Consider the following 12,870-nt stretch of genomic DNA (forward strand, 5'->3'; position numbering starts at 1 on the left):
GATAACAATTGCCTTGACGAATTGTATAGCTATTTCTTTGAAAAAGTAGGAAATATTTGCCTTTAAGCTTCCAATAAAGTTTTTTTTTTAATCCTCACCTGAGGGTATTTTTACATTTATCTTCAGACAGAATGGGAGGGGGAGAGAGAGAGACACACACACACACACATTGATGTGAGAGAGACACATTGATTGGTTGCCACCCGCACGATCCCAACCAGGGCCAGGGATGAACCACAACTAAGGTACGTGCCCTTGGCTGGGATCGAACCCAGGACTCTTTGGTCTGCAGGCCGACGCTCTAACCACTGAGCAAAACTGGCCAGGGCCCAATAAACTATTTTTAAAGGTTTTTTTTAGCCCTTGCCGGTAGCTAGTTGGTTAGAGCATTATCCCATACACCAAGGTTGCAGGTTCGATCTTCCGTCATGGCACAAACAAGAAGCAACTGATGAATGCATAAATAAGTGTAACAACAAATCAATATTTCACTCTCTAAAAATTTTAAAGTAACCGGCAGAGCACATTAAAAGAATATTTTAAAATAATTAAAAAACCCTGAATGCTTATTAGTTGAAATTTTAAAAAAGATGAGTAGCTATTCACAATAAATGCCTTTAAACACATTTTTAAGTACAGGATGAACTTGAATATGACTACAAAATAGACATCTTGAAATGTGGTAGTCACTGATGAGGCAAGGTAATCTAATGATTTCAATGAATGAAATATAATATTCATGTAAGGTGTCTTGTGAAATTCTGCAGCATTAAAATATTTTTTGCATAATGTGATAATAAGTCTTGGAAATAAAATTTCTCTCTATAGATTTTAGTTTAGATTTGAATATCTCGCTAACAACAGCAATTATTTATGTTTGACTTAGGGTGAGTAACTGAGAGGCTCAAAGAAATCTTAGCTTTATAGTGGCCTACACAGAAACATGGAAAGTTGTTTTACAGAATAGTGAATGAGATAAAAAGTTAAAATCACCTTGGTACTTTAAATACACTATATATATATATATATATATATATATATATATATATTTTTTTTTTATCCTCACCTGAGGATATTTTTCCATTTTTTTTTTTGTACAGATAGAGTGGGAGGGAGAGAGAGGAAGGGAGAGAGAGAGAGAAACATCGACGTGAAGGGACACATCGAGTGGCTGCCACCCGCACGACCAACCAGGGCCGGGGACAAACTGCAACCGAAGTACGTGCCCTTAGCGGGAACCGAACCCGGGTCTCTCCGGACCGCAGGCCGACGCTCTAACCGCTGAGCCAAACTGGCCAGGGCTAAATACACTACATTTTTTTACTGTGGTAATATATACCTAACATTTTAACTTTTTTTTTTTTTTTTTTTTTTTTTAATTCTCACCCAAGGACATACTTAGAGAGAGAGTAAAACACTGAACTGGCAACCCTTTGGTGCACAGGACAGCACTCAAACAACTGAACCATTCTGGACAGGCAACCATTTTTTTTTATCCTCATCTGAGGATATTTTTCCATTTATCTTCAGGTAGAGAGACAGAGAGAGAAACATCAACATGAGAGGGACACACTGACTGGTTGCCTCCTGCACGACCCCGACCATAGCCAGCGATGAACCGAAACCTAGGTATGTGCCCTTGGCTGGAATCGAACTCAGGACTCATTGGTCCATGGGCCGACGCTCTACTGCTAGGCCAAACTGGCCAGGGCCAGGCAACCATTTTTAAGTACACAGTTCAGTGATATTAATGTCCATTCACATTTTTGTGAAACTATCACCACTATCCATCTCCAGTACTTATTTTTATCATCCCAAGCAATATTATTTATTTATATTGTGGTAAAAATACACATAAAATTTACCTTCTTGCCCTGGTCGGTTTGGCTCCGCGGTTAGAGAGTCGGCCTGCGGTCCAGAGAGACCCAGGTTCGGTTCCTGCTAAAGGCACGTACCTCAGTTACAGTTTGTCCCTGGCCCTGGTTGGGTTGTGTGGGAGGCAGCCACTCGATGTGTACCTTTCAAGTTGATGTTTCTCTGTCTCTCTCCCTCCCACTCTATCCGAACAAAAAATGGAAAAATGTCCTCAGGTGAGGTTAAAAAAATTTACCTTCTTAACCACTTTTAAGTGTGCAATTCAACAATGTTAAGTGTGCAATTCAACAATATTTACATTGTTATGAAATGGATCTCCAGAACTTTTCTATCTTGCAAAACTGAAACTCTATACCCATTAAACAGTAATTGCCATTTCCCCGCTACCTTTGGCCCCTGGTAACCACCATTCTGTTTTATGTTTCTATGAATTTGACTACTTTAATTTTTTGTTGTTGTTAATCCTCACCCGAGAACATTTTTTCCATTGATTTCCTTTTAGAGAGAGTGGAAGGGAGGGAAGGATGGGGAGAAAGAGATGGGGAGAGAGAGAAACATTGATATGAGAGAGACACATCTATTGGTTGCCTCCCACACTTGCCCTGGCTGGGGCAGGGGACTGAACCTGCAACCCAGGTACATACCCTTGACCAGGAATCAAACCTGCGACCCTTTGGTGCATGGGCCGACGCTCTAATCACTTAGCAACACTGGCCAGGGCATGTACTTGACTACTTTAGATACTTTATATAAGTAGAAGCACAATTTTATTTTTTCCCCAGTTTTATTCAGAAATAAGTGACGTATATTACTGTCTAAGGTTCATAGCATGACGGTTTGATTATATATATTTTGAAATTATTACCACAATACAGGGTGGGGCAAAAGGAGATTTACCGTTGTTTGTATGAAAAATAATACAATAACTAATAATAATACAAGAAGAAACTATTTTGTTTTTTTTTTTTGTTTGTTTTTTTATCCTCACCCGAGGACATTTTTCCATCTTTTGTACAGATAGAGTGGGAGGGAGAGAGAGGAAGGGAGAGGGAGAGAGAGAGAGAAACATCGACGTGAAGGGACACATCGAGTGGCTGTCACCCGCACGACCAACCAGGGCCGGGGACAAACTGCAACCGAAGTACGTGCCCTTAGCGGGAACCGAACCCGGGTCTCTCCGGACCGCAGGCCAACGCTCTAACCACTGAGCCAAACTGGCCAGGGCAGAAGAAACTATTTTGTATACTCACAACTGTAACCCTATTTTTTCTCAACCCTATAGGTTCAGCTAACATCCTTCATCCCAATAAAATACAACAAATAAGAAACAAAAATTTTTCTCCTTGTGATGAGAACTCTTAGGATCTACTCTTTTAACAACTTTCCTATATATCATACAGTAGTGCAGTGTTAACTTCAGTCATCATGTTAAACATGATAACTAGAGCTTATACCTTTTGACCTACTTCCTCAAATTCTGCCTCTTCTCACCCTCTGCCTCTGATGACCCAAGTCTGATCCTCTTTTCTATGAGTTTGTTTTTTATTTGTTTAGATTCCACATGTAAGTGAGATTATATAGCATTTGTTTTTTTGTTAATCCTCACCCAAGGATATTTTTTTCCCATTGATTTTTAGGCAAAATGGAAGGGAGGGAAGGAGGAAGGGAAAGAGAGAGAGAAATATCAATGTGAGAAAGATACATCAGTTGGTTGCCTTCCACATGACCCCAACTGGGGCCTGGGATCAAACCTGCAACCCAGGTACATGCCCTTGATTGGAATCAAACCCGAAACCCTTCGGTCCATGGGCTGATGCTCTAACCACTGAGCAAAACAGGCCAGGGCTATACAGTTTTTGTTTTTATCGACAATTTATTTTTAATCTAAAATATTAGTGGTCACTGAATGAAAAGGATTTTTTGCTTGTTTTATTCTGGGGCATTTTGCTGATAGTTGAGCATGAGTTCAATCAATATACTCGATAAATTGTATGGTGCAATCATATTTCACAGCCCTTGTTAATGATGCATTCCTGAATACAGAAACTAAATGTCATTATATTGAAGGATCATTAATTAAATGCTCAGGTAATACCTGACTTTGAAGTTATTTATAAAATATTAATTTTTTTCTTTGAATGTTAAATGAAACAGCATAAGAAACATGGGACAGAAAATTTAGAGAAGAGTGTGGATTTTTTTTTTTTTTTTGGTGGTACGTGCCCCTAGTGTGAACCAAACCCAGGACTCTCTGGTCTGCAGGCCGACAGTCAACCACTGAGCCAAGCTAGCCAGGGAAGAGGAAAGTGTGAATTTAATAACTACCTTCTCCTGCAGTTCGTATTTATTATTATACCTCAGCATTTAGCCTTTGTTGTGTAACACTCTCAAGTTTTCATTGAGTGGAGAGCCTCGTGGGTTTTGGTTCCAGTTCTGCCATCTGCACGACATTTTGTCAATCTTTTAATTTCTTTAAGCTTAGGCATTATAATCCTCACTAAAATTCTAATGCATAAGTAAAGGTGGAGATAATAAATACAGTACCAGGTCTACTTTAGGGTAGAGTTATGAGAATAAATAGGGAGTGTTACGTGAAAAAGGTCTGAAATATTAGCTTTAGAAATATATGGTACTAAATAAATTTAATCTTTTTTAAACTTTTCTCCATTTTTATATGCCTTTCTTCTAAAAATGTTATGCTGCCCTAGACTAAAAAGTTATGCTCCTTTTTTCATCCAGTCCCTATCTGTTGGATACCACATTTCAATAATAAACTCACAGATTAAAAATTGGTCAACAGCTTTTTTGCTGTGATTAGGTCTAGGAATGAGGGAGTAAGGGATACCAAGAATAAACTAGAGAGGAATTTCCCTCCCTTCTTTCTTATTCACTCTCCCATAACTACCCAGCTAAGGGAATGAGTCCTTCAATTTGGGAGTATAAAGAGCACTGAGGAATGTAGAATGAAATGACAAATTAATATTAAAAGTGTTACTTTGGGAGAATCTCAGGTGTGAATCCTCATCTGTAGTTTCACTTAAATTACACCAGGTACAAAAGCATTGTGACTCAGTGGTTTAGGCAACAAGCTGGAAACTCAGGACCTGTGGGTTCTGGCCTTGAGTCTGACATTTGTTTTTTACAAGTGAGCTAGTCATGTTCACTCCTGTGTTTTATTTAGTTTTTCATCTAGTAATGAGGACAATGATGCCAAGTTACTTCCCAAGGTTGTTAAAAAAAAAAAAAAAAAGTTGTAATGCCATGAAAACTGTAAGAAAGGTACCTTTCATGAGAGAGTACATGTGAAAGTACTCCAAAAGTTTAATTTTGTATAAAGATATAAAGCATTCCCTTTATCTGAACTAGGGGGAGAGGGATACTGTGAATATGAAACAGGTAGATAATACCGAAACCTCTATTTGATTGTTGGTTTTAAACTCCCACTCAAACCTTCACAAAAGTACTAAGAAGAGAGCTTTTTGAAAATGGTATTTGGCTTTCTTCTCATTCCTCATGTATTTATCCAGAGTGCAGGTGGCTCATGAGTAGGGAATGAGCCTAAAGAGAGGAAAGGTTAAAAATAAAGTAAAAGGAATAAAATCAAATCATTCATTCTTTGCCTGTTTATCCAGTTCTTGTGTTTTCTATAAGCATGCGTCATGTGTAATACACTAATTCTGAAACACACCTTAAGACAGCACCAAGTGGCTTTCCTTGAAGACGAAACTGAGACTTAGAGAGGTTAAGTAACCTTCCTTGAGTAAGAAATAAAGTGGGTTTTTGCACCTCTTTTACTTCAGAGACCATGCTCTTTATAATTGCCCTATTCTATTTCAGAAAAAGCAGAATTTATTTGTGGAATAAATGTCAACCAAACATGTCCTGAAAGTTATGAGGAAGTCAAGTTGTTCCTGGGATTCTCCCCATCTCTCCCATGGCTCCATAGGTTATATCATGACATCTCTACGTATCTCTGCATGCCTGCCTAACACTCCTTTCTTGACTAACCAGATTCTTTGTACTTTCTACTCTCCCACAAGGCTTCAGCCTGCCAAATCCCTAAGTCTACCCCATGGCATTCAGCTTTTGCCCTTGCTGTTTAATGACTTATTCTTTCTAGGTGTCCTAGTTCAGATTCCTAACAGTGAGCACTGATTGGACCAAATCATGTTCTTACACTAGGCTATAGGTTGCTGGCCAGTCTTCATGGCTTGGTTAACTTGGGTCAAGTGCCCAAACCATAGGCTGTGGCTGAGGCTGAACAGGATGGTCAAGTTCCTTGAGAACTGTGGTATAAGTATGTGGAAATTCTGAAACTTAGTCTGTGCCATTAAAAAAAAAATCTCCCAGACAAGATGTTTTTTTCTTTTATTTGTGTGTTTCTATGAAAGATGTTACCATTCTTTTGATCACCCAAACTGAAAGTCTAAAAAATTTCTAAATAAATTTATTTAATTTTGTTGTGAAAGTAACACACATACAGTAAAAGTTGTCTCCTTCCTACCAAACATTCTCAAGGTTCTCCTAGGGGTGACTATGGCTAAGTTTTTTAAGTATCCTTCAGAAAAATTCTCTGTACATTCAAGCATTTTATCCACATTCCATTTTATATTAATGGAAGAACACCATAAACACATGTGTGCCTAGTTTTCCTCATTTATTAAGTAGATTTTGTAGCCTATTCCACAGCAACACACACACATACACACACATAATTTTATTTTTTTAAAATGGTGTCATAGAACTTAACCATATGCATTATGTTTTTTAACCAGTGTCCTTTTGACAGGTAGGTATGTTTCCACTCTTGCCATTACAAATAAGGCTGCAATAAGCATTTATGTTTGTACACACCTGTAAATTTTTCAGTTAGAGCATGTGCGCCTTTTTTTTTTTTTTTTATCCTCACCCGAGGACATTTTTGCATTTTTTGTTCAGACAGAGCGGGAGGGAGAGAGAGAAAGAGAGAGAGAGAGAAACATCGATGTGAAGGGACACATTGAGTGGTTGCCACCCGCACGACCAACCAGGGCCGGGGACAAACTGCAACCGAGGTACGTGCCCTTAGCGGGAACCAAACCCGGGTCACTCTGTACCGCAGGCCGAGGTTGTGTGCCTTTTTAATTTTAACATATTTATGGCCAATTGCCTCCAAAGATGTGTCAATTTCTCCTACCATTTGCGTATGAATGTGGCCATTTGCAAAGTGTTGTGTTCTGTTAAACTTTTTGATCTCTGCCAATCTGGTAATTTCAGTCATTTTTAATTCTACCTTCTTGCCCACAAGTCAGTCATCTTGTTCTGTGAGTTTTCAGTCTCTCTCACCCTCATTTGTGTCTTTTTAATTGCAATGTTATGACCTTAGTTTCAGCGTTTACTGCTTCATGTATTGGCTTCCAATATCTTTCATTATATTCTCTCCCCTTAATAATTCGCAATCTATCCAGAAGTGAGAGATTAACATTTTTCTAATTGTATTTCTATACTCAGAAAACTGGTTATTCCCACTGCCAAAAGTAACAAGTTCAAATCAACCAGGTATCCAGTGCTAACCAGACTCAGCCCCAGTCTACTTGTAAGCATTCATCTGGAAAAAGGGGCCTTACCAGAGATATTCCCTATTTTAACCAAATTCCCTGACCAATCTGATCTATAAAAAATGTTTGTGGGTCTAAGTCCACGGATCAAATCCCTCACTACTGTCACATTATCCCAAGTGCACGGTCCTTAGAGAAAGGCAATATGGTGGTGTAGTGAAAGGTAAAGGATTGGAGTTCTCGTTTTTGGGGCTCTACTAAAAATATGCTGGGGGACCTTGGGCAAACCACTTTCTTTACAAAATGGATTATTAGACAAGGATATTCTCTGATTACTGGATTTCAAAGATGTGTAAAGACTTACAAAGCCCATTCTACGGAGAAAAGTCTATTCAGGTCTAAGGTGTTGCGAATCTAAAGGCAAGACTAATTCCTTTCAGTTCCGCAAACAGAGCCCCGACCTTAAACGTGGTATGCGGTCTAGTACGAGGACGTACTTCGAATCTCAAGCACTCACTCGCCAGGGTTTAGACCGATTTGCAAAAGGCAAGTCATTTCACTCAAGAGGCGATTCGCTTCTCTTGCCCGTAGCTATTCCCAAAAGTACCAAGGTCTAATTGCCGTCAGCAGCCACCAAGCCTTTAGTAACACGAAGACGCCGGCTGTGAGCACGGCGCGGGCCCTACCTACTACAGTTCCCGGCATGCCTCTCTTCCCCCCGCCGCCCTCTCTCGCCCGTCCCGGGACTCCTGCCCGCCGGGTCTTCCCCAGCCCACGGCCGGCGGCGGCACAGAAGTACTCCAGAGATACACCTTTCCCACCTAGTCGGCGGTGAGACCGCAAGTTCCAACTCAAGTTTTACTCCCACTGACTAGGGACTGCCCTGCTCCGAGTCGAACCGCCTCCGCCCAGCTCTCCTCAGACCTGAGCTTCCCGGTCGGAACCCGCCCCGGAAGTGGAATCAAGTCGTCCAGCAGACAGCCGAAGCGCCTTCCAGCCACTCCTAGCGGGGCCGGGGCGGGCGTCGGGGAGCGGCCAGGAGGCGGAGCGAGCGGGGGCGGAACGGCGTGGCGTAGCGCGTGGGGTGGAGCCGCAGTGCGGGGCCGCGCGTCTGGGTGGCGGCAGGGGACGCGCCAGTGGGGTGAGGCGGCTGCGGCTGCTAGTGGGGCGGGGGGGGTAGAAAGGAGGAACCGGGAAGGGGGGCAGGGCGAGCGGAGAGCCGTGTTCCTGAGGCGGTGGCGGCATCTCCGGCAGGGGAGGAGGAGGGCGGGGAAGGAGGATGGAGCAAGCTGGGGGTTGGGGGTGGCGCTAGCTGCAGCGGCTCGCCGCGTAGTGTGGGAGAACAGTGGCTGCCCCTGGAAGTTGTCGGGTCGGGTGCCGGGCCGGTGCCGCCGCCTTGGGCGGTGGGGAGGAGGAGGGAGCAGCGGGGGTTGGCGGGGGTCGGGAGAGAGGGGACGAGCAGAGGGAGAGAGCTGGGTAAGACGGAGCGGGCTCTGCGCCGGGCGGGCGGGCGGCGGCGGGGGGGCCAGCGACCGCAGCCGGGGGGACACGGGAGGATGGAGCAAGTGGAGATCCTGAGGAAATTCATCAAGAGGGTCCAGGCCATGAAGAGTCCAGACCACAATGGGGAGGACAACTTCGCCCGGGACTTCATGGTGAGTCCTTCCCTTAGTTGTCGCCTTCTCTCGCCTGCACCGGAGCCTACCGCCGCCTTACCGGGCCGCCAGTGCTTTGTGTGCGACAGTGAGGAGAGGGGCGGAGAGGCGTGCACCAACCCAAAGGACCGGGTGGTCTCGGAGGCCGGCGGGAGGTAGACCGCCTCCACCCCGCGGTCTCCTTTTCCCTCCTCCCGCGTTCGCGGCCACCTCCGCAGGCGCTCTGGGCGCAAAGGGAGCGGCCACCGGGCCGAGCCTGCACTTGGCACCACCGCCGGCGACCACCTATTGTTTCTCTTGCCGGGATCGGGAGGCGAGTGAGGTCTCTCCTTACCTCCCAATGCAACCTGCTTCTCTTGGAAAGGTCGAGGCAGGGTGTGTGCCCAGGGAGGAGAGCGGATCGCGGCTGACAGAGAAACGGGGCTGTTGAGGTTGGCATTAATTTGTGGGGTCCCTTCACTCAAGCTGGTCTCAAAAGTGGGCGAGGTAGGACTTCTGCCGTTTTGGGGCAATTATTATTTAAATCGCCTGGGAGAGGATTGTCTATAAGGTATCTCGTGGTTTGCCTAATTCCCATTTACCACCGTCCGGTCTCTTGTTTCCTGAGAACCAGGTTGGAGACGGTGTTGGGGTCAAAGTGACTTTAGGTTGAGGGGGCTGGTAAGTGTGTGTGGAGGGGGAAGGGTTATCGTGAAGGAAACCTTCAGACTCCCTGGGGGATATTGCCGAAGGCTGAGGGGATGTGACTATCACTTCCTATCCGGGGTGGGGGTGGGGAACTTGGGAACAATAGTCCTGGTGGGGCGGAGGCGATGGTGCGGGCCGAAGCCCTGAGCTGGGAGATAACCTTCGCAGCCTCCCCCCTCCCTCTTTTCCGCCCTCTGCTTCTGCTGGCGGGCTGGGAAAGAGGTTAAAAGTCTAGTTCGTGAAATTGCTCTAGAAACGTCAGTCTGAAGGGGTCAGATCTGAAGGCGTGAGACCAGAAGTCGACTTCCTACGTTGCTCCCCCCCACCCCTTATTTTTCTGCCGGACAATGTTCCTTTAGGGTTGTTTCCCGGCTTAGGAGGCGGTGGTTGCGGCCGCTGCTGCTACGGATATTGCGCAAGACTGGGGCGTTGGAAACCCTGGAGGTCCGGGGAATGGAAAAGGAAGTGGGACTTTGGGAAGTGGCTGCTTCTTAGCCTTGGCGGGATTTGGGAATGGGAAATAAGCTAGGGGAAATTTTGCTCCTGGGCAAAGTGCACCCCAAGAATACTACTTAACCCCCTATTTCTGGATTGTGAAAAGTATACACAGTTAATGTATATAACAGCAGCAAACATTGTTTAGTTTTAGTTTCAAAGTACGCTTCAATTGTTTACAACGTGTAGGTGAGATGACTTTTACTACTGAGATACTTTTTCACGCTTTAAAGAGATTTGGGTCTAGTAAACTTGGAGCGTTAAAATGAACAACTTTATAACAGATCTACAGTGTTGCTGAGCTTTGTGATTCCCACCTTTATAGATCAATACTAGAGGATAAGAGTAAGGTTTTGTTAGTATCTTTTGAAGATGGAAAAACCTGGATTTAAATAATCTGCGCCTTTGAGCATTTTCTCTGACTCTTTAGCCTATGTATTTTTTAAAAATTACTGTTTGATTTGAGAAGGGTAAAGAAAAGACATTTTCCTAATACTGAGAATTTTTATTGTGTTGGTATCTTTAAGTAGTGTCAGTAATTGGATAAAGCCTCCGTTTTACTACTTGAGCAAAAATAGAAGAAAATATTTATTTTGAATACTTAAAACGTTTAAAACTAGTCATTTGCAGCGTTTTTTGTTTGTTTGTTTTTGGTTATGGAAGGATAGGTGGTGAGATCTCTGGCCACTTCTCTGCAGGCTAGTCATCTTGTTATCCCTGGGCATATCCTGTCAGGAAACGGCATTGTTTGGTGATGCAGGCCCTCAGGACAGGTGCCCAGTCTGAACTCCTGTTCGGGGGAAGTAGCCCTCAGGTTCATGCTTTAGGGATGAGTCAAGGATTCCTATTGAAGATTTAATTTCTCAAGGACTGAATGAGTTTCCTTTTTCTTCTATAATATCTAGGGATAGGTAGGTGATTCTACATTTGAGATTTGATGACTAAGGCCGTTCTTTTATAGTGTTTGCTTTTTTAATTCTGTGACTTGATAAGCAAGCAATAGCTAAAATTAAGGCTGCTAGTTGGTGACCCTTACCCCTTGACTGGAAGATTGGAGGGAAACTGTACTTTCTGCCATACAGAGAGAATAGAAGATTAGCTAACTGTTCTGTTATTCTTAAATTCTGGTGTGTATTAAGAAATACATTTTTAAATTTTAGCATTTTAGAACTGAGCCTTAGATATAATCTAGCTAGTATAACTTCAATTATAAAGTACTAATGATCATTTCAAATTTGGAAATTACAGAATAGTAATTAAAATAATGCCCTACCCCAGTGATTTTTTCATTTTATGGCACACATAAACTAATTATTAAAATTCTGCAGCACACAAATATATTTTTTGCTTATCTGACGAAAGAAAGTAGTATAGTTTGATTCCTTTACACAGGACAGCTATTGTGTTGTTGGCTGTTGTCAGTTTTTAATTTGACAGTTTAAGGGAAAAGAGGTCAGTGCTCCTGACTAAATAGTCAGGTATTGTTTGTTTTAAAAATTCTTGCAGCACACCAGTTGAAAATTGCTGCTATAGTCACATCACACAAAGGCTATCTTTTCAAATTAAAAAAAAATCTATATACCATTTTTATTTATGCAAATAGGATTTAACTATATAAACTACTTTTTGTCTTTGGACATGAGTCTGTAAACATATAGATCAATGTAGTTCTTTTAAAAAATTACTAAAAGTACAATTGACATACAATATTATATTAGTCTGTTAATGGTTTAATGCTTCTCTATGACCAACATACATCATTTTATGTTCTTGGTGTTTTTTTTTCCTCAACTTAATATTTTGATAAGTGCTTTTCATTTGTAAGAATAGTGTTTTTTTTTCTTCTTTTTGTTCTTGTTTTAATCCTCACCCGAGGATGTTTTTCCATTTATTTTCAGATAGAGTGGGAGGGAGGGAGGGGGAGAGAGAAAGGGAGAGAGGGAGAGAGAGAAAGAAACATCAGTGTGAGAGAGACACATCGGATGGTTGTTTTCTGCCTTACCCCAACCAGGGCCGGCGACCAAACCAAAACCGAGGTACCTTCCCTTGACCAGAATTGAACCCAAGACTCTTTGGTCCTCTGGCAGATGCTTTAGACACTAACTGCTGAGCCAAACCAGCCAGGGCTGTAAAAATAGTTTTAAGTGACTGCATAATATTTCACCTGGTGATGACTATTTTGTAACTTAACCATTTCCTTGTGCTTGAATGTTTAGGCTGTTTATTTTCTATTATATATATATGATAATTCTGTAATGATCACTTATGCATAAAACTTCTTTACTTTGGATTAATGCATAAGATATCTTTTAGTACTAGAAGTACTAGATAAAAAGATGTAAATTTTTGTTTTTTTTTTTTTTAATCCTCATCCGAGGACATTTTTCCATTTTTTGTACAGACAGAGTGGGAGGGAGAGAGAGGAAGAGAGAGAGGGAAACATCGATGTGAAAGGGACACATCGAGTGGTCGCCACCCGCACGACCAACCAGGGCCGGGATCAAACTGCAACCGAGGTACATGCCCTTAGCGGGAACCGAACCCAGGTCTCTCCGGACCGCAGGCGGACGCTCTAACCGCTGAGCCTAACCGGCCAGGGCTAAATACTTTTTTTTTTTATC

General features: G+C 42.7%; 1 protein-coding gene across 5 annotated transcripts in view; it reads left to right on the forward strand.

Annotated features, from left to right (window-relative positions):
- Positions 1–8,950: 8,950 nt before the first annotated feature.
- PTPN12 (protein tyrosine phosphatase non-receptor type 12) overlaps positions 8,951–12,870 on the forward strand; it is a 115,561-nt gene continuing 111,641 nt past the window's right edge. For 4 of the 5 annotated variants that reach the window (XM_036246168.1, XM_036246167.1, XM_036246170.1 and 1 more), the window contains exon 1: positions 8,960–9,067. In XM_036246168.1, the coding sequence (XP_036102061.1) occupies positions 8,969–9,067 (99 nt within the window). In that variant the 5' untranslated portion in view covers positions 8,960–8,968. Of the gene's footprint in view, positions 9,068–12,870 lie in introns of all 5 variants that reach the window. The other variant, XM_036246173.1, reaches the window with a different exon arrangement.

The sequence above is a fragment of the Molossus molossus genome, unplaced genomic scaffold, assembly GCF_014108415.1.
Source record: "Molossus molossus isolate mMolMol1 unplaced genomic scaffold, mMolMol1.p scaffold_m16_p_7, whole genome shotgun sequence".
Taxonomy (NCBI): Eukaryota; Metazoa; Chordata; class Mammalia; order Chiroptera; family Molossidae; genus Molossus; species Molossus molossus.